At 37.0% G+C, this 27893-nt stretch overlaps 1 protein-coding gene across 5 annotated transcripts in view; it reads right to left on the minus strand.

Moving 5' to 3' along the window:
- The window catches only part of Shprh (SNF2 histone linker PHD RING helicase), a 72928-nt gene that overhangs the window by 14321 nt on the left and 30714 nt on the right, over positions 1-27893 (minus strand). For all 5 annotated transcript variants that reach the window (XM_075948975.1, XM_075948967.1, XM_075949004.1 and 2 more), the window contains 11 exons: positions 26722-26810; positions 24724-24816; positions 21836-21943; positions 20281-20423; positions 19396-19569; positions 19068-19130; positions 17887-18112; positions 15776-15919; positions 14388-14489; positions 12601-12672; positions 9407-9595 (listed from right to left, as the gene is read on the minus strand). In XM_075948975.1, the coding sequence (XP_075805090.1) occupies positions 9407-9595; positions 12601-12672; positions 14388-14489; positions 15776-15919; positions 17887-18112; positions 19068-19130; positions 19396-19569; positions 20281-20423; positions 21836-21943; positions 24724-24816; positions 26722-26810 (1403 nt within the window). The remainder of the gene's footprint in view (positions 1-9406; positions 9596-12600; positions 12673-14387; positions 14490-15775; positions 15920-17886; positions 18113-19067; positions 19131-19395; positions 19570-20280; positions 20424-21835; positions 21944-24723; positions 24817-26721; positions 26811-27893) is intronic.

The raw sequence follows: 27893 nt of genomic DNA on the forward strand, positions 1-27893 counted from the left end.
ACATTAATGTATATTCTATGTATGCAAAAGAAATGACACTGTAGTATACATGAAACATATCCAGTCAAGTTCTGTAGCAAAGGAAATACTACTCATCACTCTGGAGTACAGGAAAAATGAATTCATGATAAGACTGAGAACTCTAAAAGTGGTCATTTTTATTTTTTGGCAAATTATTTTGAAGCTGTCTAACATAAAGAATGAAGGATATTTGTTTGTTTGTTTTTCAAGATTGGGTTTTTCTGTGTAACAGACCTGGCTGTCCTAGAACTCTCATTGTAGACCAGACTGTCCTCAAACTCACTGAGACACGCCTGTCTCTGGCTACAAGTACTGGGATTAAATGCGTGTGCCACCACTGCCCAGCGAGAATGAAGGACTTTAATGAGGATTTTATGGATAAATTAAGTCAAGTTTCTTTAGAAATAAAGGAAGATAATCAGGGAAAAATAGATTTGGGTGCTTAGAAAATCCTTTGGAGGGGATGACAGGAGCAGGACTAGAGGGAATTAGGGTTGACTGTTATCAAAATACATTACATACTCCTATAATTAATGTTACAACTAAACCCATTATCCACTTAATATATCTTAATAAAAACTAAAAGAAGCGCTTGGGCAGTGGTGGTGCATGCCTTTAATCCCAGCACTCAGGGGGGAGAGGTAGGCGGATCTCCGTGAGTTCAAGCCAGACTGGTCTACAGAGTGAGTTCAGGGACAGCCAAAACTACACAGAGAAACCCTCTCTTTAAAAACCAAAAAACAGGGGGCTGGAGAGATGGCTCAGAGGTTAAGAGCACTGACTGCTCTTCCAAAGGTCCTGAGTTCAATTCCCAGCAACCACATGGTGGCTCACAACCATCTGTAATGAGGTCTGGTGCCCTCTTCTGGTTTGCAGGCATATACACAGACAGAATATTGTATACATAATAAACACATATTTAAAAAAAAACCAAAAAACAAACAACAAAACGAAAACCAACCAACCATCCAACTAAAGAACTAAAAAAACTTATTTGAAGCACAAAGCTCAGTTACAGACGACTAGGAAGATATTCTTTGCTGTATAACTTCAATAATTCTACTTGATTATATGGTAAAAAAATTATATTATAATACTGTACATGCTACTGAATTTTTTTCAGGATATAGATGTGTTTATAATTACATAATAAAGTATGGCTACCATAAATATTATGATATAGAGTCATACACTAAAAATTAAACATACTAAAAAGGAGGGAGGAGGAAGGATAGAGGAACAGCTGCACTAATTTCTCATATTTTAGAAAGAAGAGCCAGTGGATTCTGACCACTGTTAGTACTCAAGGAAAAATTTACATGTATTGGAAGGCATACGGGCTAACCCTAGACTAAAATCAGAAACCATTCACAGTAATAGAATAAAAAGAGAATGGAGCTAAATACCAGTTTTCATTGTGTGATATCAAAGTTACATATTTCCCCCCTTTTAATTAAATATTTCTACTAAACCTATAAAGAATCATTTTTATCAACTATAATTGAGTTTTAGGCGAAGAAGTGGACGGTCTATTACTCCAGTGATATTATCAGGTGTTCGTTTGCCACAGTGAGCTAGCTGCCTTGGATGGGATCACTATGCCCCTGCTACAGGTCACTGAACCTACAGTGCTTCTTACTGCCCATGGATACTTGCTACAGAAGATAAGTCCATCTATGCTAGGTGTGGGACAGACACATCTGAAACAGCACAGTAATATTTTATTCTTGTAGTCATTACTTGGAGTAACTTTTTAAAACTTACACATATACCATGAGAATTAAATGTTGTAAGACTGCATTTTTAAAAAATATTTCCTCTGAGAAACATATTTCAAAGATGATATATTCACTCATCCTAAAGATGGCAAATTACTCTGCTTCCTAATAAAGAAAAAGTAATATGAACAATTGGAAGGGTATTAGGTGGTAACAGGTTTTTAGTTTTTTTTTCCTTCCCCGAGACAGGGTTTTTCTGTGTAGCAGCCTTGGCTGTCCTGGAACTAGCTCTTGTAGACCAGGCTGGCCTTGAACTCAGAGATCTGCCTGCCTCTGCCTCCAGAGTGCTGGGATTAAAGGTGTGCGCCACCAATGCCGGTGACAGATTTTGAGTCTAGCCAGGTCTACAAATGCAACAGATTTTTCTATAGGTTTCCTTAGAGGTTTGTAACTTTTACAGGAATGTTCAAAGGCTCCTGCAAGTATTCAGTAGAAGGCCAGTTACTATTTTGGTATTTTCTGACTTCCATTCTGTACTCTTCCATGTGGAATAAGGCCAGCTCCTTCCTAGTGCCAACCTGCCATGCTGTTTCCATTCACACCCGTTCACTAAGGTAGAACCCCATGCTGCTGCACCATCTATGACATGGTCCAGTTTTGAAGCTTGTCTGACTTCACAAGGCAGAAATACTTCTCAAGCACATACAAGGAACCAGTGCTGGGTTCTTCACTCATAATGTGGGAATCCCCTCCGTGTGTTGTCTGTATTGGTTAATGAATAAAGAAATTGCCTCGGCCTAATAGGGCAGAACTTAGGTAGGCGAAGACAGAACTGAATTCTGGGAGGAAGAAAGCAGTCAGGAGATGCCATGGACCCGTCGCTGGAGAAAGAAGTGCTGAGACTTTGCTGGTAGGCCACAACCTCGTGGTGATATACAGATTAACAGAAATGGGTTAAATTAAGATGTAAGCGTTAGCCAGTAAGAAGTTAGAGCTAATGGGCCAAACAGTGATTTAATTAATACAATTTCTGTGTGGTTATTTCAGGGCTAAGCTAGCTGGGTGGCCAGGATGAACAAGTAGGCCCTCCCCCCACACATTCACTTGTGTTACTTTACAAAGCACAAGAGATACTTTCTCCAGTTGTGAGGAATCTTAGATAAACATTAGGTCTCCAAAGTATTTTTCAGTATTTTAAAAACAATCTGCAGAATTATTTCAGATACAAGTTACTATCAATAAAAAAGTTAAAAATAATATTTGGGTCAAAGGAATATTTGATAACCATCCATTTAGACATATACTGAGTGCCTACTGAATGCCAGTATTATGCTAGATGATTGGGATACCGAAGAGAATCATGTCTCAACTCATTCTAGTGGAGTTAATGGTCCAAAAAGGACTATGTTTTTCAAAGAGCTAATTAAATAAAGGTAATTTACATTCTATGTCTTCAGTGTCTCTATTGTGTGTTCACTATATTGTATGTATGACATGGCTGACTTTTTAGGATGACTGACTAACAATTCAGAACTATAACTGTTAACTGAGCCACTGAATAGAAACTTTCTTTTCTCTTTTGACAATTAGAATTATATTGATTTATGCTCATCCTAACAAAACACCAATGCCATTTTCGTTTTATCAGTTAACACTGATGTATAACGTATTTGGTAGCTCATATAGGGATATTCAGATGTATATATAATACAATTATGTATAGATCTTGTTTTAAACTCACTCAGAATTTTATAATTAGTTTTTTTCTACACAGATGTTTAATTACATTTTGGAAAGTATGAACTAGAAAACGTTTGATAACTGGAAAAGCAAAAATAAACCAGCAAAAAACCCACTAGAATTCTATATATCTTATTACTGTATTGACTGTCTTGAAATTAGAATGTAAATGCAGTATTTTCTCTCTAAAGTTCCACAGACATCTCAGGGGTTAGTAGGTGTACTTGTTAAAACCAAAAATCCTATATCATATCCTATCTCATCAAGATAGGGCCTGAAAAGTCTATTATTAAAAGCACACTGGGTAATCATGAGATATTCAAAATCTAAGATGATGAAGTAACAGTTCAAGTGTGTGGCTGGGGCGGGCATTGTTTTGCTATGGTTATAGGTATGTGTAACATTCTGCACTGAATAGAAACTTATGAACTAAGACTCCTGTTCAGTATAGAGGCTGGGTTTGCACGAGCAGAAGTGCTTTGCATGAAACCTAGCCAAACAAAGGACACGGGGAATACGCCACGTGGGGATATGTTCTGCCAGAAGGCCGACTTCACCACATCCAAAATGCCCTGCAGTTGTTGGGACTTGCAAGGGGAATTTTGTTTACTTTGTGAAATGCCCAGAAGGTTCCAAGGTCATTCGGGAATACTGTCATACTGTTGCTATGGATGATACAGTTTTATTTAAGTGCGCGCATCAAAAGGATACTGGTAATCTCAATATCTTATTTCTATGGTTAACCCACAGGATTCCGGATACAGTTAAATCTCTAATTTCCTGAAAACATCATTAGAAACAAAATGCCAAAGACGATTTATTTTTGCATTCTCTGAATCTTTTAAAAGATCTCAAGTTATATGATTAAGCACTGTGTATGTTGTCATACTGTCTGCTATGTATAAAGTTTTATTATGAATACTTAGATATTAAGGTTATAGAAACTAACTTATTTATAATGTTTAAGTACCAAAAACTTGACAGTAACACAAAAGACAAGACCCTCCAGGTCTAGAAGTCATATGAACCAAGTAAGAGAGTCAGGCACCCTTAAAAACACATTATGCAGATGTTTGAAAGAGCAAGTGACAGACAGTAGGGTATAAATGGGACAAAGGTGACAAGTAACAGAAGGCAAAAGTGACAGAACCAAATTGTGACAGAAAAAGGAGAAAAGCAAGCACAAATGTGGTAAGAAATAGTGAGAAAGTGGAAGAGGAATGAGATTGGTTTATATAATATGTAAAATATTTAGTTATGTTTAATGAAAAAAGAAATGCAAGCATATTCGTGTCAATGGTAGGATGAAACTATTTTTACTAAATTCTCTAATCTTTTATTTTCTAAATAAGAGTTTAATTCATGTGTTTACCAATACTCATGAAAGACAAGCAGCAGCAAGAGTATGTAGTAGTATTTCAACACTGACATCCCTTTCCACAGGGCAGCAAATGTAACTGTCCTGGGTGTAGGAAAGCTGCCATACACGAACAGGTGTTTGGGTCTGATGGATTCAGTGACTCAGTGCCACAGCTGTGCAGTTTACTGGCAGCTACACCAACCTCTTCCTAAACCTCCTTGAACAAAGCAGGACAGCATTTCTACCTCATGCTGGTTCCTGGTGCTATGATTAATGTGTTCCCTGTGTAATGTCCTCTCAGCCCCCCCCCCCCCCCCCGAATGCCATTTGTTGCTGTTGGCATACCTGCAGCTGAAAGAAGAAAAGGAAGAGAAAACAAGTATCTTTAGGAGAAGGGGAGAGAAACACAGGAGCATGGAGAGAGCAGGAGGGACTGGAAGGACAACAGTTCTAGTTCCAGGAGTAGCAGTAGCGATTAGACAGTGACCACCAAAGCCCCAGGGCTGGCCACTGGGTTGCTCCAGTTACTTCATTTTACAGCTTCTTGACACATGCTTTAAAAACACAAAGGATTCATTCAAAGGATTCAGAGACAGACTAGATGATCCTTAGGTCAAGAAGACCCTCTTCTCACTTATGCTTCCCAAGCTGCACTGCAATTCACGCCTGTGTATTCACCCTTCCAGTTACCGCCTTACACTCTTCATGTTTAACTGGCAGAACAAGTTCTTTAAGATCATCATCACCATCATCATCATCATCATCATCATCATCATCATCATCATCATCAGAAACACACATACATGTTTTTCAGATTCATAGAAATACTGTTCTTTTTGACTGTTATTAGAGCCTCGCTATCCTTTGAGCCCTTTTAAATAGAAAATGCTTACTTTTCTGTGTTCTGCATTTAAGCATCTTTAGTCTCTAACACAAATAAGTTTTCATTCTCATGATCCTCAGGAAACTCAGTTATCCTCTAATTCTGTTCTTTGTTATCATTTACTAAATGATTTGTTAAAGACTTGAGCATCTAATTTACACTTGCTATATACCTCAGATCTAGACATTACAAGTCTCACCTCTTTTACCATTAGTCTTCTTTACCTCATTTACACTCTCCCAGATTATTATCATACAGCCTTACAGTTTGTTTGCTCGATAGCCCACCCTGTAGGCATTTGAATTCAATGAGATCTCTACTTTTTTATAAATGAATACTCTTATCTACTCTATCTTTACAAGAGTCCAGTATTACAAATTAGCTTTCTTTTCTCTGTCTTCAGTCTGTCCTGTTATTTTTGTTTTGTGGGTGTTTACACACACACATGCATGCCCCAGTGTACATGGTCAGAGGACAACTTGGGGAATTTGTTCTTTCCTTCCACCATGTGGGTCTCAGCATAGTACTGAGCTTGTTATGCTTGGTACCAAGTGCCTTTACCAGCTGAGTTGTCTTGCTGACTTCTGTGTATCCCTTTTACTGTATCTCAAATATGCTTAAAAATCATTTATCTTGAACATCAAAGAACTGACTTTCTACACTTGGGTCTGGTTACAATTCTTGGTTTTCTATTTCTAAGTTTATAAACGGCTGGTCATTTTCACTCTGTATTTGTATATTTCCTGTACAGTCCTTGCTTTCTTACTCTGCTTTTCCTTGGCATGCACTGCACTGAAGGAGTTCCTTCTGAAGTCATCTCTACTAGCCTCTCCAGTTTACATCACACGCAGTTCATCTGTCCTCTCTCCCTGACACACCTGGAAAAGCACTACTGAAGAACTGACCCAGTGGCCTTGGCTGACATGTGTTCTCCCAGGCTGCCATGTCTTTAGTTCCTTCTCAGCCTCCTTGTTCAGCTTTCACTGTCCCTTTAACCACCACTTAGAAGTTATAAATTTGTGTTCAACCTGAAGGCAACCTCAGTATTTCTTTCCTAGGTTGTCTTATTTAGTCTGTGGCTTCAAAGATCATTTATACTAGTGACTGAATTTCATATCTCTAGCTCTGCATTCAAAATACCAATTAAATATTTAAATGTACTCCCTTTCAAATTTCTCCTCTATAGCAGCAATGGTACCTACTTGATTTTTCAGATCAGAGTCTGGAGGATCTCCCACGCTATACCTCCAACACTGTGTTGTACTGAGTGTCCCTGGAATATATCCATCTCTTCCCATCTCTCCCGCCATCAATCTAAAGTTCCTAAAGTAGACAACTACTGCAGCCTCTTAAATTCATCTAAATCTTTCCAACCTTTATTCTTTTCTATCCCTGCTAACTGATTTCCTAGACTGTAGCAAGAAAGATCTTAAAAAGCTCTGAAGCCTGAGCACCTACCCCACCTGCCCTTCCATTGTATTTTCAGTTTTGCCCACTGCTTTTCAGCCACTCACTTCCGCCTGAGTCATTTCTAGCTTGGTCTTTTCAGAGGCCAGGTGTTCTTTTTCTGTCTGGGAACCTCCTCTCAACAGACCAGTTCTATCATCTTCCCATGTTGGCCAATCCCCCTCATCATTTAGATCCTGTCTGCTTAATAATCCTTCCTTCAGAAAAGTCGAGATTGGCTTTTATTTTGTAGTATTTATCATAATTATAAAAACTATTTGTTTAATGTCTATCCTTTTTACTATACCTTAAATTCCTCCTCCATAGCCCCACCACCAAGCTGTAAAATTCACGAGAACAGTAACCACCTGTTGACTGTGCACTGTATCTGCAAGGCCTAGAACATGGCCTGAGGCAAAGGAGGTATCTAATAAGTATGCATGGAAAGAATGAATGACAATCTGTGCCAACTCTGGTTACCTGGACACACTAGAGAGTAATGAGATTGACACCTCGAAGTTTACTCAAATACGTGAGGGGGAAAAAGCAGCTACCTTTATTCTTTAATTGAACCGTAGGTTTCTAAGAGGAAGAACACTCTACCAAACACCTAATTCCTTTTCTAAAAATGTTAAAGATTTATTTATTTATTATGTAGACAGCATTCCTTCCATGTATAACTGCACACCAGAAGAGGACGCCAGATCTCATTACAGATGGCTGTGAGCCATCATGAGGTTGCCGGGAATTGAACTCAGGACCTCTGGAAGAGCAGTCAGTGCTCTTAACCACTGAGCCATCTCTCCAGCCCTCAAACGCCTAATTCTGTCAGTAATTTTTAACTTGCCTTGAATTCTTCTCAGAAAACACATTCCTAAAAGATAAGTGTCAAAAATCCAAAGAAGGAATTAATGAGGAGTTGACATCCCGCTTAAGCATTAGCCCTACTAATGTTACTCTCTTCAGCAGGCCTCCAATGCCTATTATGTTTAAATACTGATTTGCTTTTTGACTAAATCTATTAGAACGAAAAGTTTAAAAACCACATGTAAGAAAAATAAGTAGCAAAAATACCTAATAAGTGCTTTTTAACAAATGAGTACACTCTGGGCAGAAAGTTCAGTGGATCCTGTTTGTACACTGAATTAGGAATTTTTTAAGATTCTGAATAACAGGTTCCCTATCCTCAGCTGCCCAAGGAACTAACTGGGGACCTCGGCTTGGGCACCTGGGAGCCCCTCTAGGGTCAGGTCTCTTGCCAAACCTAAAGTGGCTCCCTTAACTAAGAATTATGGTTCCGTGCTCCCCTGTCCAACCTTTCTTTATCCCAATCCTCCTGTTTCCCCAAAGCCCCCTCTCCTTCCTTTCTAACTTTTCTCTCCCCATCTCCCCTTACCCCCATCCCACCCCACCCCCAAGATCCCAATTTTCTCCCCGGCAATTTTGTCTACTTCCCTTAGCCAAGAGGATAACTATATGTTTTTCCTTGGGTTCCCCTTCTTACTTAGCTTCTTTAGATTCACCTATTGTAGACTCCGTGACCCTACCTAGGACTTACCACAGGGCAGAAAACCCTGACTGCTCTTTGGACTGGAGAGGGAGGGGGAAAGGAGTGGGGAGAGGGGGAGAAGGGTAGGAGGAGGGGGAGAATGGTGGGAGGAGGGGGAAGGAAATGGGAGGCTGGGAGGAGGTGGAAACTTGTTTTTTTTTTTCTCCTTTTCTCAATAAAAAAAAAAGAAAAAAAAAGATTCTGAATAACACATGGAAAAGTTAGGACTATAAATTCAAGTTTAGCTATATTCTGAAATGTCAGTCCACAGTGTTTTTAAAGCATACAGTGTCATTCTTATGATAATCAACTAATGTTGGAAACCCATTTACTTTCTTTTAGTTTGGACTAAATAAGGAGCTTTTTTTTTTTTTTAATACTTTTAACAAAAACTATATATTTGGGTCAAAAAACACACACACACTAGCATTTAGGAATATTCCCAGTCTGAAACTGACTGTAGTGAAGAGAAATCACATAAATGACAGAGAAGTGCATTCTTTAGCTCTTAGCGGGCATGACTGCAGACATGTTGGTTAGTGTGCTGAGCGCTGTCCCACAACCTCCAGGCGGTTTTCACGGGGAACAGTGTTTCTACACTCATTGTGCCAGCATTCTTTAATGCTTTACACTGCCAGACACTAACCGCTGTGGCACTGCTCTGATTGCGTGTTCCTGACCTACTTTACCTTCACAGGGATATCATCCTCTTGGTTTGCTTTCTCTGAGGTGAAGACATAGGAGACGTCTTTGTGTGATGTGGTCTGGCGGCAGATAGCACACTTGATGGAGCTTCGATGAGACCCCACACTGTACTGTTCAATTATAATGGATGTGCACTCGTTACAGAAGCAGTGTCCACAGGTCAGCACTGCCCACTGAGAAGAAAACAGACATGACACGTCTTGTGAGAAGGTGGCTGATGAGGCCTTTCTATCCACAAACAGAGAAATGGGGAGATGACTTACAACTGTAATTCCCAAGTATTTCACGTAAAATATGCTTTCAGATTATTTTAATCTAAGCAAAATACATTTTCATAATTCTCAGCTTCACTTACCTTAGTCAGTCATCACTATAAAAAGCTAGTGCTCTCATTTCAGATTTAGAAAAAGCATTATAGATTTACCCCTTTAGCACTCCAACAATAGATAATGAAGAACTGAGAGCAACAATAATTGGAAGATAATACACTCACCGCTACTCAATTTATTTACAGTTTCAGTTGTTGACATATATAGAAAATGAGATGAGTTATACTTCAGATTTGTTTTGAGACACAGATGGGACTTTTGTGGGATCCTCACTGCTTTGCGGCAGTGGGGTCCTAGGCTCTCAGCTGTGTTGGTTTTTCCAACATCTGGACATGTCTGTATTTGAATTGAAAGGGTCAGACAGTATGTTGAAAGGAGATTCTTGTCTCTTTGGTAAACAATTCAGACTAGGGACAGAGCAAACTAGGATAGACAGCGAGGTTTTAAAATAGTTCCTGAGAAAGAAGTTCATTTTGTTTCAGATGGGTAACACTTTTCCTATTGTTCCCTAGTCTCATCTATGCTCTCAGATTAAAGCAGAATCCTCAATCTCAGACCAGTCTCACACAGGTTTACTTCACACTGCAGCACTCTTCAGTACACTGTGGACTTCAAGTGACACTGGACATGTAGAATGCTTATACGACGAACAAGACCTCTGGGACTCACAGAAATTCAACTCATCTCTGAGATTCCATCTTACACCTGTCCGGATGGTCAGGATCAAAAGCACTGATGACAGCTTATGCTGGAGAGGATGTGGAGGAAGAGGAATGCTCCTCCATTGATGGTGGGAGTGCAAACCTGTATAGCCGCTTTGGAAATCAGTATGACAGTTTCTCAGAAAATTAAGAAACAATCTACCTCAAGACCCAGAAATACCGTTGTTAAGTATATACCCAAAAGATGCTCAATCATACCACAAGAGCATGTGCTCAACTACATTCATAGCAGCATTATTCGCAATAGCCAGAACATGGAAATAACCTCAGTGCCCCTCAACCAAAGAATGGATAAAGAAAATGTGGTACATTTACACAATGGAGTACTACAAAGTGATAAAAAAATAATGACATCTCGAAATTTGCAGGCAAATGGATCTAGAACAAACCATATTGAGTGAGGTAACCCAGATGCAGAAAGACAAATATAATATGCATTCACTCATAAGTGGCTCTTAGACATACTGAAAGAAAAACCAGCTTGCAGGCCACAAACCCAGAGAAACAAGACAACAAAGAGGACAATAAGAGAGACATACATGAATCTACATAGGAAGGAGAAAAAGACAAGACTTCTTGAGTAAATTGGGAGCATGGGGGTCAAGGAAGAAGGTAGAAGGGGAGAGAGGAGGAAGGAGGAGAGTGGAACAAAATGTATAGCTCAATAAGCACAATACAAAAATAAAATATGGTATAAAAAAAAAGAAGAAATTCAACTGATAAAGTACAGAGCAAGACAGGTCCACCGTATTTGATAACAGGAAGAAATCAGAGTCACGTGAGCAGTAGAATAGTCACTCAATTGGCTAAGAACAAATGGTAACATCGCTAACAGTATCAGCAGGGATGCAGGATACAGAGTCCTTCCAGCGTGGGGCTAGAGTTTCATCACTATTTTTGTAATTCAATTTTAAGTTTAGGAAACCTTGGTAATACTAGAACTGAATAAAATAATATATATGAAAAAACTCTTAAAAATTGTAATAAGACAAAATACAATTTCAGAGACAAATGAATTTCACTAAAGCTAAAATTTAAAAAAGACACTATTCTGACCTGATCCAATTCTACCTTTCTGATTCTTTTGGCACGAATGCTTGAACCCAGGGCCGTCTGTATGCTAGGCACACTCACTATCACTGAACAACATGCAGGCATTTTTATACGAACATGCACAAGTGACTGTGCTTAATTCCTTCAAACCACTTCACAAAACCCAAACAAAAAACCATAACCAAAACCACATGTAAGTTTTGCTTAGAGAAGCTATCTGTAATTTAAAGCTGGGATTGATCTGAGATCTTACTATTGTTAAGAGCTGTACCAGTATGCATTACTATGTATTACCTTTTCCACTAAACTTGTGTGATGGAGGAAGGTCATTGGCTAACAAAGAAACTGCCTCGGCACATTTGATAGGTTATAACATAGGTGGGTGGAGTAAACAGAACAGAATGCTGGGAGGAAGAGGAAGTGAGCTCAGACTCGATAGCTCTCCTCTCTGAGGCAGACGCAATGAAGCTCCGACCCAGGATGGACGTAGGCTAGAATCTTCCTGGTAAGCGCACCTTGGGGTGCTACACACATTATTAGAAATGGGCTAGTCCAGGTGCGAGAGTTAGCCGAGAAGAGGCTAGATATAATGGGCCAAGCAGTGTTTAAAAGAATACAGTTTGTGTGTTGTTATTTCGGGGCATAAGCTAGCCAGGCAGCCGGGAGCTGGGGCAGCAGGGAAGCGGCCCGCAGCTCCCACAACATTTGTGTTACATTATACTTTATTTAACTACCAAATATGTTAATGTGGCAAAATTAAGTTACTTGGAAACATTGTCCTGTCTGGGAAAAACCTTCACAACTATGAATCTTTAATGAAAAAGATAAGATTGTTCTAGGGTTAAGTTTTCACTTAGGAAAAAGATGGCTGAAGTATTTGTAGCCTTAAGCATGTCAACTAAGTCCTGGCCCCACCACTAAGATGAGAACTAAATACTCCTCATCACAGTTATGAGAAGGCACATGTGTGTGTGCATGGGCATGAGACAGAGAAAGGCTGACTAGATGTGGAACAGAAACCTTACGAATTGTAAGGTGTTTTAGTAATTCATGTGATGCTTAATATAATTTTACCTGTTTTCCCAGCTGTCGAGCACAGATTGGACAAGGCTCTGGATTAATACCTCCTGATGTTTTGTCTTGAGACTATGGAAAAAAAGAAGAATCCCAAAACATGTTAGCTATGTTTTTATATTTAGAACTTGATGAATGCTTTGAAATCTACTTGTGTAAGGATGTGCTGGTAATTTCAACCTGAACTAGTGAGATGACCAAATCCAAATTACTTATGTATTACCTAATACTATTATTTCTAAAATTTATTTAGAACACAAAGAAAGGAAACCATTTTTTAACATAATTTAAAGTATGTACTATATTTGTGATTACAATGGAGAGCAAAATTAAAATCAAAATATAAATATGTAAACCTTCAAAATTTTATTCTCAGACTACATTTTATCATAAAGAATTATGAATTAATAACTGGTATGGTGAAACACAACTTTAAACTCGGGAAAGAAATGCAGGTGAATGAAAAAGTTCAAGGTATTCTGATGGAGCTCGGATTACAAGAAACCATCTATTTCTCTTCTTAAATAAAGCTCCTTAAATGTCACGGTACAAGTGTGCACTTATAGTGCACATGTAGAAGTGTGTAATATAATGCCTATGTAGAAGTGTGTACTTCTAATGTACATGTATAAGTATGTATTATAATGCCTATGTAAAAGTGTGTACTTCTAATGTACATGTATAAGTATGTATTATAATGCCTATGTAGAAGTGTGTACTTCTAATGTACATGTATAAGTATGTATTATAATGCCTATGTAGAAGTGTGTACCTCTAATGTACATGTATAAGTATGTATTATAATGCGTTATGTATACGTGTGTATTCTAAAGCATATGTACACATAGAAGTGTGTACTATAATGCGTATGCAGAAGTGTGCAATCATAATGCATATGTAGAAGTGTACACTCTAATGTTAAGTAGCACAAGGACAGGTGTGGGAAGAGGCTGTTACTTAGCACAGTTTTGTATTAAGATTGCTGCTTCTCAGCATCCCTTCATGAATCACTAAGCAAATAATTGAAAGGCAGATATAGAATTGATTTGAGACTTCTGTGCCTAACATTCTATCAAACTATAATAGATTTTAAACACCTCCTTAAAATTCTCATAAAATTTTCAAGTTTCAGAAAGTCAGTAAGATGGACAAGCTTTAAAGCCGAGGACAACATAATAGTGAACTGAATAGAAGATCCCTAAAAATTTTCTTTCTGGATTCACTAACTGAATAGTCAAACAATAAAATCAAAGCACAACAAAACCCTTTTTCTAAGTAGTAATACAAAAATAAAACAAATTCTGTACTTAAACTTAGTAACAGTAAAGGCATCAAAATTAGTTTATAATGGCATTTAAAAGAGTTGAATAAATTATTTCATCTTAATTTTGATCTGTTTTGTGTAACACCCGATTTGGTGTTACACCTTCGGTACAGTTTTGGATCACATAAAACAAATATCTACAACATGATGGCTTAAAGTAATTCACCATATGTATTCCTCACAATTCTACAGGTCATCTGGGTACTTTCTGGGATGGGCTGATTCGATTGACATGGATAAGATGCTCCTGGAGACACAACAGCTCATGACCTTGTCTGGTAGGAGGATAGTCAGGGGAAGGGGCAAAGGCAGAGGGCCTGTAGAGTCATTGTAGACAAAACTAGTCTTGACTCATTTAACACAAGCTAAACATCTGTTTAGGATTGATACTTTACATGGAAACTATCACTCAAGTGGTTCTTGAAATACAGTATGGGAAAACAACATTTAAGAAAAGCAACACCTTCTCCAAATTCGTCAGGTAAAGAAGCTGTCCAAGTTTTTTCTGGAGCTGTGATGTGGCAACCGCTTTATCATTTATCAGTTTTATACGGTTCTGTTCAACCTAGAAATAAACAAACAAAATCTTTTATTCTCTCTCAAAATAGGGTTCAACTATATTGAACATGCATAATGCTTCTGAATAATGAAAATTCATGTCCTGTCCTATAAAAATTCATCTACAGATTAAAATTCAATTTTATAAGATTACTACTGAAAACACTTTGAAAGGATGCCTTTGTTTTACAGAAGACAGAATTCCATGAAGTTCTTTTAAATGGAAGCATAGTGATATATAGGAAAATTGGATAAAAATCTATCTGAATTCTATTTATGTGTCACATCTCAATAATACATGTATGGAAAGAAAATAATGACATGATGCACTGTTTGTTAAAATTGATTTTATGAAATCCAGGAAGAATAACCCTGACTTTTCTTCCCCTTCTACAATACATCAGAAAGAAAAGGGAATTAAAGGAGGGGGATTTTCCTCATTATTCTTTTTGTTTGTAGTGCTGTAAATTTAGCCTAAAACACACATTAGAAGAAAAACATTACCGAGAATTCATACTTATGAGAGCATAAAACATTATAAATTATCTTAAACTTTTTCAAAACTGCAATCTAAATGCTTCACAGAAAGAAATCAGTTTGAAGTATTAAACCACCATAGGGAATAAAAATAAATTACAAAAGAAGTAAGTATTTTTGTAATGGACTAGAAAAGAGTGGTGGAGTTCTGACTGAATCCTGACACAAACAGGGATTATCAGAGTAAATACCTTCTATTAGTAAGAGGAAGAACCTGCAAAATATAAGCTTCTAGTTTCTTTTGAGAAACATGCTTTCCAGATTCTGGCAAAACTGAGGCTACGTAAAATATTTCTATTTTTGGTTGTGAGTCTAGCCTTTAACAGATGAGCCATCCTTTTTCCATCTCTAAACCAGGCAGTGGTGGTACACACCTTTAATCCCACACTTGGGAGGTAGAGGTAGGAGGATCTCTGAGTTTAAGGCCAGTCTGGCCTACAGAGTGAGTTCCTAGACAGCCATGGCTACACAAATAAAAAATGAAAAAAAAAAAAAAACTTTTAAGTGACCAAGAATATATTGGATTTGATGCATAGAAAGTATTCAAAACATATTAATCTGCAAACAAACCCCCACAGTGGTCACACTAAGCACATATCACATACGAATGAAACTGCTCATTTCTGACCTATAAAAACAGTTTTATGTGGCTCATACTTATAGCAACAATTATCTCCAGATGTTATCATGCTTTGACTCTATGTCTCCTGTGCAAATGGATTTTACTGTGTTTTTTGTGATCCTACTCTTAACTACCTCGTGTGGTTCAATGATGTGATGGACAGGTGGGTTTGGCTTTGGTTCCTTGGGATGGCGAACTCTTAGCCGCTCTGTAGCCATTGCAAGTTCATCAACAGCTGACACACGATTTCTCAGGGTCATCCAGTATTCATGAAGTAACTGAAGTGGAAAGATAAAGACACAGAATTAAAATTGTTCAAAATCACTACGATGTACCTTGAGCAAAATGCTGTAATGAGGCCTACATTTTTTCATTAAATGTTCAAGGAAAGGTAATTCCTTAGGCTAATTTAGGATGAGCAAAATGCTTTAATGAGGCCTACATTTTTTCATTAAATGTTCAAGGAAAGGTAATTCCTTAGGCTAATTTGGGATGAGGACATATGAGAAAATAATCTTGTTGGATGCTGCTGCTGTTGCAGTTCTCAGGAAGAACACCTGAAGATTTCATGGTGAGACAAAGCTCGACATAAACCGATACCAGAATTATGTGATCACTGTTTTTGTCTTAAAATATTTTTATATTTATATTCCTTAGAAAGTCTTAATAGTATCATTATTTCCTTATACTTTCTCCTTTAAGGCTAAATAGGCAATTACTGATGTGGGAATCTTCTGTTTTGTGTTGATTTCATTGGTTAAATAAAGAAACTGCCTTAGCCATTTAATAGGACAGAAAATTAGGTAGGCAGAGTAGACAGAATAGAATGCTGGGAGAAAGAAGCGGAGTCAGCGAGTCGCCATAATTCTCCCACCCGACGCAGCTGCAGGTTAAGATCTTCCCTGGTAAGACACCTCGTGGGTTACACAGATTATTAGAAATGGGTTAGATCAATATGTAAGAGCTAGCCAATAAGAGGCTGGAACTAATGGGCCAGGCAGTGTTTAAAAGAATACAGTTTCCGTGTAATTATTTCGGGGCATAAACTAGCCAGGCGGCCGGGAGCTGGGGCCGCAGGAACACAGCCCGTAGCTCCCCGCAATATAATTAATAATGAATATTATTATTCATTATTAATTACTATCAATTACTACTAAATCCATTTTTATTAGAAAAATACTATACTTTTCCACAATTTATAAAAATGTTATCAATCACTATAAATATTTTGATAATTTATTCAGTAGCATTTTGAAGTAAATACTAGTTGATGGTATCTAGCGGTTGCTCATTCATTTTTCATTTATAAAGTAAAAATGTACAAAGATTTAGAGCAGCATGATAAGCACTCATCTAAGACAGAGCGTATGGCAAGATTAGGCTACAGAAAACAATACAAGAATGACAGGGCACTGTAAGAACAATGTCATCCTCCATGGTATGCTGTAATGAACTGTGTTCATGTGCTTTTCATTTATAACAGCAAATATGATGAACGAATGATTTCAACTTTATAATAGTATTATTCTTCAATTTATCAAAAGTATGAACTGGCATTTTAGACATTATATCTTATTTGACACAATTTTTAAAATTTTGTCTTGAAATAATAACATAAAAAAATAGTAACATATGGAAAATGTAACATTATAATTTAAAAATACTGTTTCCCCATACCTATATCATATGCAAAAATCAAAGATAACAAATTTAGTAAGAAAACTTATTTTAATAATAAAAAATCTTAGAAGCACATCTCATATATAGTTACAGTACAAAGGAGTCAGTGAAGTATAAAACTAAAGACAACTTATGCTGCATCCATTGCAATGGTTTCCAGATTTCCAGCTTGAAAAGTATCTGCTCTCCTCCCCAAAATTCAAATCTGATATATTTGGTTGTTATTCCCCATGCAAAAATGAAATAAAGCCTTAAGTTAGTTTCATAAAACAGTTGTTAAAGGGGGCTGCAGAAATGGCTGTTCTTTCAGAGGACCAGGGTTCAATTCTTGGACCACATGACAGCTCACAACTATCTCTAACTCCAGTCCCACAGAATCTGATATCTTCACACCAATGCACAAAAAAATAAATTTTTTTTAAAAAGAAAAGGCATATATTTAAAAACAAGTTGTGAAGACCCAGCTAATAATAGGATGAAACACACAATTAAGCAAAAGTTTACGAATATTAACTCCAAGTGTCAGTTTAATATTTTTTTATTTTCTGTATTATAATAACTCTACCTTATATTCCTTCTTCCATGCCTCGAAAAGATCCATTGAAACACTTCCTTCATCTACATATTCGACATCGAACCTATGTGATCTTGCAAATGACAATATTGCTTTCATTGATCGCTCTGTCTCACTTGTTGCCCACAGGCCCCGGGTAGTGGTAGGTGCTCTATCATCCACAAGTCCTTCCTCATCTTCTATCATTTCTTCAAAGATTGCCGTCTGGCCTTTGACTCTGAAAAGATAACAGAACCAAGCAATTCTAACTGCTTCCAATGATTACTAGCAGAAGGATGCCATTAGGACAAACAGAAAAGCAAGTTCAGTAGCTCTATGGCAATTTTCACATCAATACATTAATACTTATAGGTCTTTGAAAAAAGAAATAACAGCAATTCTGAAAATTGTCCTGTTTTGTTTTGTTTTATAATTTTGAGACAGGGTCTCACATTCCTACATAGCAGAGGCTGGCCTTGAACTCCTGATTGTCCTTCCTTCAACTTTCAAAGGTTAGATTACAGGTGTATGTGTTTTGCCTAGTGTTTCATGAGCACAATCCAGGATAATAGCAAATAAACAAATAAAACCACCTAACAACAACACTACCAAAAAATGAATCTCTAAATTTCATTCTATAAGTCACATTCTGAGAATTCTGAGCTACAATCATTACCAGCCATTAAAAAATAAAGAAGAGACAAAATGGCAACCAAGCACAGGCCACAATCAGAGCATAGACTTGTCTACACGCCTAACACACAACAAGGTCTCTGATGAAGAAAATAACAACTGTCACTAATTTTTTATTGGGTACTTACTATACACTAAGCACTTTGATAAATAGTTTTATATATATTTCCTTACTTAATACTTAAAAATTATGTAAGGTTAGTTATTACCTTTACTTCACGAGGGTCAGAGAAATAGTTTGTCCTTGTCAGTGGACAGGGATTTGAGTTCAAATCCATCAGACTATTGATCCTGAGATCTTACTACTACTCTCAATTGCTTCATATTTGCGATAATTACAGACTGTCCCTCATGAACATTTAGGAGTAACTTCTAAAGAAAAAATGGGCATGTTAGATGCCAAATAATCATTAAATTGATTTTATACAGGAAAAATATAACAAAGGTCATAACAGAAAATACAGTCACATAATCAGACATTCAACCCTCAGTGAACTTACGTGTTAGAAAATAGTTTTGATTCATACTCTGTGAACAATTCATCGGCTTTACAAAAGATGCAGCTGAAAGAGATTATCAGAGAAATATTCACAAATTCGACCAGCAATAAGATAATTTCTTAAAAAAAGCTTAACATTTTGTATTTTATTTTTCTAACAAAGAATGGTTATCAAGCATATAATCCTTGATTTGCTTTTTTTAAAAAATACGTATCTACACCTGTCTGAATTAAGAGAAAATGGTTCAATTCATGAGCAACTGTTTTTAGCCTCAGACCAAATGTGACTTCCTAGAAGATGGTGTAACCTGCATGACCCCACCACCCACCAGTTGAGAGGGAGTCTAGCTGGTCGCAGGTGGCAGACTGTGGCAGACTCAATCACATCACGGGATGGAGGTCGCTCCAGCTTCTTCACAGCCTCTCTCACGAGCTTCTGGAACTTACTGAGCTCTTCCATTTGTGTTGTGAGTAAGAACTGAAGACCTCTGCAGTCACGGAACCTTATTCCCATCACCAGCACAGCACACAACACAAAAAAAGGAACAAGTCAGTTTCTCCAGAAAATGTTTGTCACAGTGTTAAATAAATGAATAAACTCACACACTCTGCTGACACTTCCTTTCAGAGTGTGCCCAGTGGTATCTACTAGTACCCAAGGTTTAATTAAATGCCAAAGAGTTTGATGATTCTATTTTTGGGAACTAAAATAGTGCTGATAGTATCTTTCAAAGATCAGGACTAATATACATTCTAGCTTTTAAAGGCTGGAACACTATAAATTATATCTTCTGACATTCTTTCCCTATTTAGAGAATGTAGACTACAGGATTAAACAAAATTGAGAGGAAAAACGGACACATCTTATAAAAATGTAATTAAGCCAGATGCAGTGGTGCCAAGTTTTTAATCCCAGCACAGAAAGGCAGAGTCAGCTGGATCTTCCAGTTGGAGGACAGCCTGGTCCACACAATGAGTTCAGGGCAGAGCTACTCAGAAGGAGTATGAAACAACAGCAACCAAGAACAGACCCCGAAGGCTCTAAAAGGTTTCAAATGATGACCATCGGGAAAAAAGGTCTGTGTTTTAGATATAATATCTAATATTTTTGTTGAAAATACACAACAAATCCTAAGTACATGATGGGACACTGAACTGCACCTCCTGATACTAAATGGTCTAAACAGTGATTCTGTTTTGCACTGTTTTCTTACTTCTCTGACATAGAGAGCTTGTCAGTTTGTTGCTTGTAGTTACTACTTATTTCATTTCGCACCCGCTGAACAAGTTCCTCATCAACAGATAATTCCACTGCTCTGTGGATTACATTCAGCCACCAAGGAGAATTAGAATGAATCTGGAAAAAAAAAAATGCCAAAACTGACCAATTACTACATATATTTAGCATTTACTGAGAAAAGTGATGTGAAGAACTAAAAAAAAAAAAACCCAAAAAAAACCCATTAAGTTCTGTTCTCAAAGGATAACAACAGATAAATGTGTGTATACTGTATATATCTACATCACACAGAAAGACACACAAACTCTAAATATATTGGGCAAATATCTCTTTTGTATTCATAACAAAAGAGTTTGCTCTTTGGAATACTGTAGATGAACAAGACTTTATATAAAACTTGTGTATCAAAGCTGTATTAAAAAGTATTTTACCAAGAAGAAAATTCAGGCCTCTCTAAGGGTATAGGGCAACACAGTCAACAAAGGTATATCTAACCAATGAGTATCGAATTAAATTCTACTGAATAAAAGCAAAATTATGACTGGGCACTAAATAATTAATGAATTAGGAACACATGGAACAACTAATAAAAAATTCTAAGTAGAAGACAATTTGTTTGTGTTGTCTCGTCTTAGATTATTTTAGAAAGGATAAAAGGCATCTGGTCTGTAAGGTTAAAACTGGGGATTCTAAATGTGGAGAAAGCCATAGCTAAGATCAGAAGAAAATTATAGAAGCCTTTGTACTTTCTCCAAAGGACAAACTATTATTTACCCAACATAAAAGGAATCCACTAGAATTTAAAAAAATAAAACTGAACCTTAGCCGGGTGGTATTGGTGCATGCCTTTAATCCCAGTACTTGGGAGGCAGAGGCAGGTGGATCTCTGTGAGTTCGAGGCTAGCCTGGTCTACAAGAGCTAGTTCGAGGACAGGTTCCTAAGTTACAGAGAAACTCTGTCTTGAAAAATCAAAAATAAAAAGAAAGAAAACTGAACCTTAAAATAGTTGACTCATCCACCTATCTGTCCACTCTAGAACACACACTATTAATTACTAATAAACTTATTGTAGTGGTTTTAATGAGATGCCCTCACTAGCTATTATATTTGAATTCTTGGTTCCCACTTGGTAGAAGTATTTGTTAAGGATTAGGAGGTGTGGCTTTGTTGGAGCAGGTCTGTCACAAGGGGATGGCTTTGAGTTTCAAAAAACTCACTCCATTCCCAGTATATTCTCTCTGCCTCATGCTTGTGGATCAAGACATGAACTCTCAGTTGTTTTGGCCTCCATGGACTCCTCAATCTCTGAAACCATAAACCCAAATAAACACTTTTCTTATAAGTTGCCCTGGTCATGGAGTTCTGATGAGTCGCGAAAAGTAACTAAGACATCTGTATTATAATACAGGCACTCAACAAGGTGCTAAGAATTCAGAAAGGAACAAGAAGTTCAAGAATTTTCCCAAACAAAATAGATTCAAACTGCTACCTGGGGACAAGCACAAGAAAGAAGCCCACACATCGGTACCTTCCTCTGGAGCTCCCGGATGGACTGCTGCACAGGCTGCAAAGCTTGCTGGGCTTCAGCAACTTCTGTGTTACACTTGCTCATATAGTGCTCTCGAAGCTGCTTGGCCTGTGTTGAAACAGAATCGATATAAACTTTTATTTGAGGGTTTGAACATAATTTAGTATGATGTTTCAGTACTAATGTGGTCACTCCATACATTTAAAGTTCCGTGATTCATAAATAAAATTCCATGCTGTAAAAAATAAAATATAGTTGTTCTAGAAATTTCTAAGATATACAATAAAAAGAACAAAACTGGTATGTCCAAGCCACAAAAGATTATACTCCTAAAGGTTTATCCCTTATAGGATAAAAAAAATTAATATCTTACAAATGAGGCAAAAAATATAGAATTACTTCTCTGATTTAGTTGTGGCAATGCCTTTAAAGAACTGTAGTTTTTTTTCTTTTATTTATTGTTTTTATTGAGCTATATATTTTTCTCCCCTCCCCTCCCTTTGCTTCCAGTTTACTTAGGATATCTTGTCTTTTTCCACTTCCCATGTAGATTAGATCCATGTATGTCTCTCTTAGGAACTTCTTTGTTGTCTAGGTTCTCTGGGGTTTGTTTTTTTCTTTGCTTTATGTCTAAAAGTCTTATGCTGTGATAAGTTGAAAAATTTGAAACACGAAAACATTTGAAATGTGATAAAAGAGTGTAAGTGGTGATATTTGGAAGCACCAAGTTTCTGCAAAAATAAAATTATTATTTATATTTTGTTCTTTGAATATTTTTGTTTGTACACTACTGAATAACTTGAGAACAACTGCTCTGATAATCCTGCCTCTTCCGTTACAAAATAAAATAATACAAAATAAAATACTTTGGACAAGCTTAAAAAATTGCTGTAGTTTAAAAATAATTCTTGAATATACAGTAATGAAAGTGTTAGAAACTGAGCCTGATCCTCTAAAATTTATGTGCAGAAGTTCTGACCCTCAGTGCGACTGCACTTGGAGATGGGACCTGTAAGAAGGTAACTAAGGTTAAAGGCCATATGAATAGTGCCCTAGTATAGTCCTTATGAGAAAAGAAACACCAGGGATGTACAAGCACAAAACACAGGCCACATAAGAAGACAGCAGCATCTAAATCAGAGAGAGGAGCAGAAAGAGACATTAAACACATAGACTTGAGGAAGTACACATTAATTCTGGATTTCAAACTCTAGAACTGTAAGAAATATTTATTTTTTAAGCCCCTAGCCTGTAGTGTTCTTATGACAGTCTGAGTAGACCAATACTACCATGAATAAAAGGGTAGTGATCAAATAATTCATAAACATAATATGCTATTTGAAGCTAATGGAGATGGCTCAGTAGTCACAGGGCATGCCGCACAAGCCAGAAGAGCAGCTCGCCTTAGCTCCAGCCCTGGAAGATGGAAAGGCGGGATCTTCTGAGCAAAATGGCTGGCACTAGTAGCTCTATTAAGAATGACTCCTGACATCAATCTTATGCCTCCATATTCATGCATACACATGTACACACAAATGAGAGCATGCATACATGCATGTACATCACAAACATATATAAATGAAAAGAAAAAGCAATAAACACACATACAGGTGTGCACATACACACAGTGGTATAGTGTTTAGCTTTCAAAAAAGGATAATTTCTTGTTATTTGTAACAGCACAGGTAAACATAGAGTACAAACTAAATAAAACAACCGACATTAAAGATAAATTATGCATGACCTCACTTAGATGAAGAGAATGGAGGTTGCTAGGTGTTGACAGAGATTTCTGTCCCGCCTGATCCCACAGCCATTTAGTCCCAAAGAAACACTGCAGCTAGGGACTACAGATTGAGGGGATACTGGTCAGAGGACTATACACCAATGACTACAGCCACACTATACTATTGAGAATAGATTTTAAATATTTTCACTATAAAAATTAAGTATATGAGGTAATGGGGAGAGATTATGTTTAGTTAGCCACTCTACAATATCTGTATACATCAAACATCATTTTGTATACTAAAATCCATGAAATTTTGTCAACAAAAATTACTCATTTTAACAAATACAAAGGGATTAATGTACTTACAAAATCCAAATTTTCTATCTTATTGATTCTAATAAAAACTCTTACTTTGAGGTTCAATATATTTCAACCATATCTACTCTTTCAATTTACTGATGTTCTTCCTCTTAGATCTTAAAAAAAAGCAAAAGTTCTTGGGAGAATTAGTATAGCAAGTTATTAGAAATTTCTAGTAAAACAACTTATAGTATCATTCCTTTCAATAAAATGCTTAGAGCAGTGTTCTCAACCTAAGGGTCATGACCCATGGGGGGCACATCAAAGGACCCTTTTACAGGGGTCACCTAAGACCACCAGAAAACAAATATGTGACAACTCACAACAGTTGCAAATTTAGTTATGAAGTAGCAATAAAAATAACTTATGGTTGGGGTCACCATAACATGACGAACTGTGTTAAAGGGTCACAACATTAGGAAACTTGAGAACAACTGCTCTAGAGAGAAACGCGACTGAGAACTTAAGTTCACGAGCTCTCTGAAATAAAACAAAGAGAGAAAGAGAATGTAACTTGTCTGTTTACCAAACTCTTTATAGACCTATCATGAATCATTAATTCAGTATATACAAGCCAAGTAACACATTAGTAAATAGAGCACCAGACAAACAAATAATATGGAGTCCAATATTCTCTGTCACTCCAAGTCACCACTGCAAAGTTTGAAACATCAAAATTACAGGAAAACATGGCTGGCTACATTTACTTAAATGTTATACACTAGAAATACCTAAATGAAATATAAAGTTTGAAAAAGTAAACTTTCGTAAGTAGAATGAAAAAAATAACGATTACCTCTTCTTCAAGTCTGCCATCTCTTAAGGTGGGAGGTATCCCTGGGTGCTTGGCTGCCAAGAGCTCCATTAAGTTATGTGTGGCATGAAGTCTCTATAAACACAAAAGGCGATGCTGTGATGCAACGCAGTGGACACCACAGCATCTGCTGCGTGGCACACAGAGCATGAATTCAAAGCCTCTCTTGCTGAATACTTTTCATCTGAAAATGACATTGTTTTTTCCAGAGGAAAGTAAACAGCAAAGGTCTTAAATCACGACATGAATTTTCTTCAATTAAGGATGTACATTTTCCTGTAGTATGGCTATGCACTCAGCAAAGTACGAGTACACGGGTATACCTCCTTTTTTATTGTACATGCAAAAGTCTACATAGGAAATTGCAGGACTCAAGACCACACAGTAATGTAGACAGGTTGACTGCACTAACTTCTTTTTCTAGAAAATGAGTCTGAAAGTGTTTAAGAGTATTATGACAAAAACAGAGATAATGAAAACAGATGTTGTTATCTGAACACACTGAGCTTATGAATAGTCAGCAACTGGCTAGAGGTTAGAGGCAATGAGCATTACTGAAGTGAAACCACAGTGGTTTTTATCTGGGGAGATAGCTAGGGCTAAAAGATGATTAGGACAGAGTTCTGGTAATATGATTTGGTGCCAGTGATATAAGACTTTCAGAGCTCGCTTTATCTGGGCATAGATTACGATTACTAGCTATAGCATAAGTCTCTGTGGAGTCTACATGACCTTAAATGTTAGGTCTTTTCAACATGGCTCCTTAAACCACAAAGTGAATAGTACTAGCAGATTTAATGGCAAAAAGGTACAAATGATACTAGAGATACGTGTTTCATCTTCTCTGTGTGCGTGTGGAAAATGACCTATTAATTTTTGTATAAGTAGTTAGAAGGGAAAATGTGTAGTATTTTATCCCAGAAGAACAGCATTGCTGACCTGACTGGAAAGAGTAGGATTCAGTGAGCAACACTTTGCCAGGCAGCAGACATAAACTAATGATAAGTAAGAACGAAGCTGATGGCTTATCCTTTGATTTTGAACTCAGAAATTTGGAACTCAAACTATCTTCTTGCCCCTCTTCTTCTTCATTTCCTTTCTTGAAGAACAAGACATCGTTCCCTGAGATACACACGTTTAAGGTCCATGTCCTGCCTTGTTAACCTTTGCAGAAGTAAATACACTTTCAGTTGACTTTTGCCCTATTTCTGCCCCCTTTATACACTTTTCCAAACGGCTACTGTATCACATGGATATGCAAGTTCTAAAGTCTTTGTGAATGACAAGCCCAAGCTTGCCGAGATTAATGAATGAGCCTTTATTTCTCACTTACCTAGACTCTTACCTATGATTTGCTGGGAAAGAGCAGCTAGTGATATAATTCAAACATGCAAATCCTACAAGGTTTCTAAAAGTAGAACTTAGAAGACCAGGGGTCACCATTATTTTACTCAGTTTCACTATCTTAGTTTTAGCTCATTTTTATTTCTGATAAAGGTTATTTGAACAAATGTTAATGTGCATATGGAAAATTATAAAATTAGCCTACTCTCTGAATTACAAACAATTACAACTATCTACCAGGGTAGGCTATAGGCCCACATAGAAAGAACAGTTGCGATTCTCAAACTTTATCATATACATAAACCACTCCAGGGGCACATTTAAAAAAAGGAATACCAGGGGCTGGAGAGATGGCTCAGTGGTTAAGAGCATTGCCTGCTCTTCCAAAGGTCCTGAGTTCAATTCCCAGCAACCACATGGTGGCTCACAACCATCTGTAATGAGGTCTGGCGCCCTTTTCTGGCCTGCAGGCATACAAGTAGACAGAATATTGTATAATAAATAAAAAAAAAAGGAATACAGCTTTTATCTCGTTATTGGGACTCAGTTCACTGTTACATTTTATTTTAACATTTTTGAAAAGACATTGTTTAAAACAATTTGAACCCACATTGACACTTTTCAGGCTACACTTACTTGCAGAGAATCGGTTTTGAGTTTTCCTTTGTGCTCCTCGGAGGAGCGTAGCACTTCTCTGTACAGCTCTGCTGCCGAGGCATACTCGCCTGAGGGGTTAGAACACATTGAAAGACACAAGTCACATCACTCCCAGAGTTACTCAGTTATCTGTAATCTAAAAAACTACTAGAAAAAGAATAATTCTAACTCTTATTATGGCTATTATTATTGATTTTTCACTGCTGGAATTTTTGCACATACTGAACAACTGCCCTATTCCTAACCTTATAACTCATTATTTTTGTAGGTTAAAGAATCTGACCTTGAATTAGGATTATTCTACCTTTTTTAAAGGTGATTATCATTCCTTTATTGCACAGGATATTTTATTAAATTATATTTTATTATATATTTAAAATAAAATATATTTGCAATGCCTTGAGATTATACTGAAAATGATTAAATATAAAAAATAATAATTCATATTAGAGGTAAATATTGTCAATTAGCATTCATTATAGCTTAAAAGTAAGGACAAATTTGGGATATCAGTAGTGATAAGTATTTATAACATTCTGACCAATCTATATCTAATTCTCAGAAAAGTAACAAACTTTTACTGATATACATACTTGTTCCTAGTATAAAGCATACCAAAGTGGACTGGAGGGAGGACTTGGAGGCTTCATCCCTACACAAAGAACTACAGGCAACTAAGGAACGCTGAGACGGGGAGAAAGTCTTCCCCAGGGAAGAGCACACCAACTGGTTACCCAGTACCAAATGGTCAGCACTGAAATCATATACATACAAGTAACATTATACAGACTAACATGTTATAGTTATGAATATATATAAACATATATATGCATGTAACAATTATTAATGAAAAAAGAGGCCATGATTTTGAAAGTAAGCAAGAAGAAATGTATCAGTGGGTTTAAAGGGAGAAAATGGGGAGGGGATGGCGTAATTATGTAATAATCTCAAAAATGAGAAAAACAATATTAAAAACAACACTTCAAAAACCAAGAGTTGTCTGTAATGTTATCATTATGAGGGAAGAGGAAGGGGCCTCACTGCACAGTAAGCTCTGGACCACCAGGACTAGAATAAAACCTATCGCAAGGATAAAACAAGATAAAACGTGCAGAAACCAACACAGATCTTAGCAACCCTTCCATTTCTAG

This window comes from Microtus pennsylvanicus, chromosome 1 (assembly GCF_037038515.1).
Source record: "Microtus pennsylvanicus isolate mMicPen1 chromosome 1, mMicPen1.hap1, whole genome shotgun sequence".
In the NCBI taxonomy this organism is placed as follows: Eukaryota; Metazoa; Chordata; class Mammalia; order Rodentia; family Cricetidae; genus Microtus; species Microtus pennsylvanicus.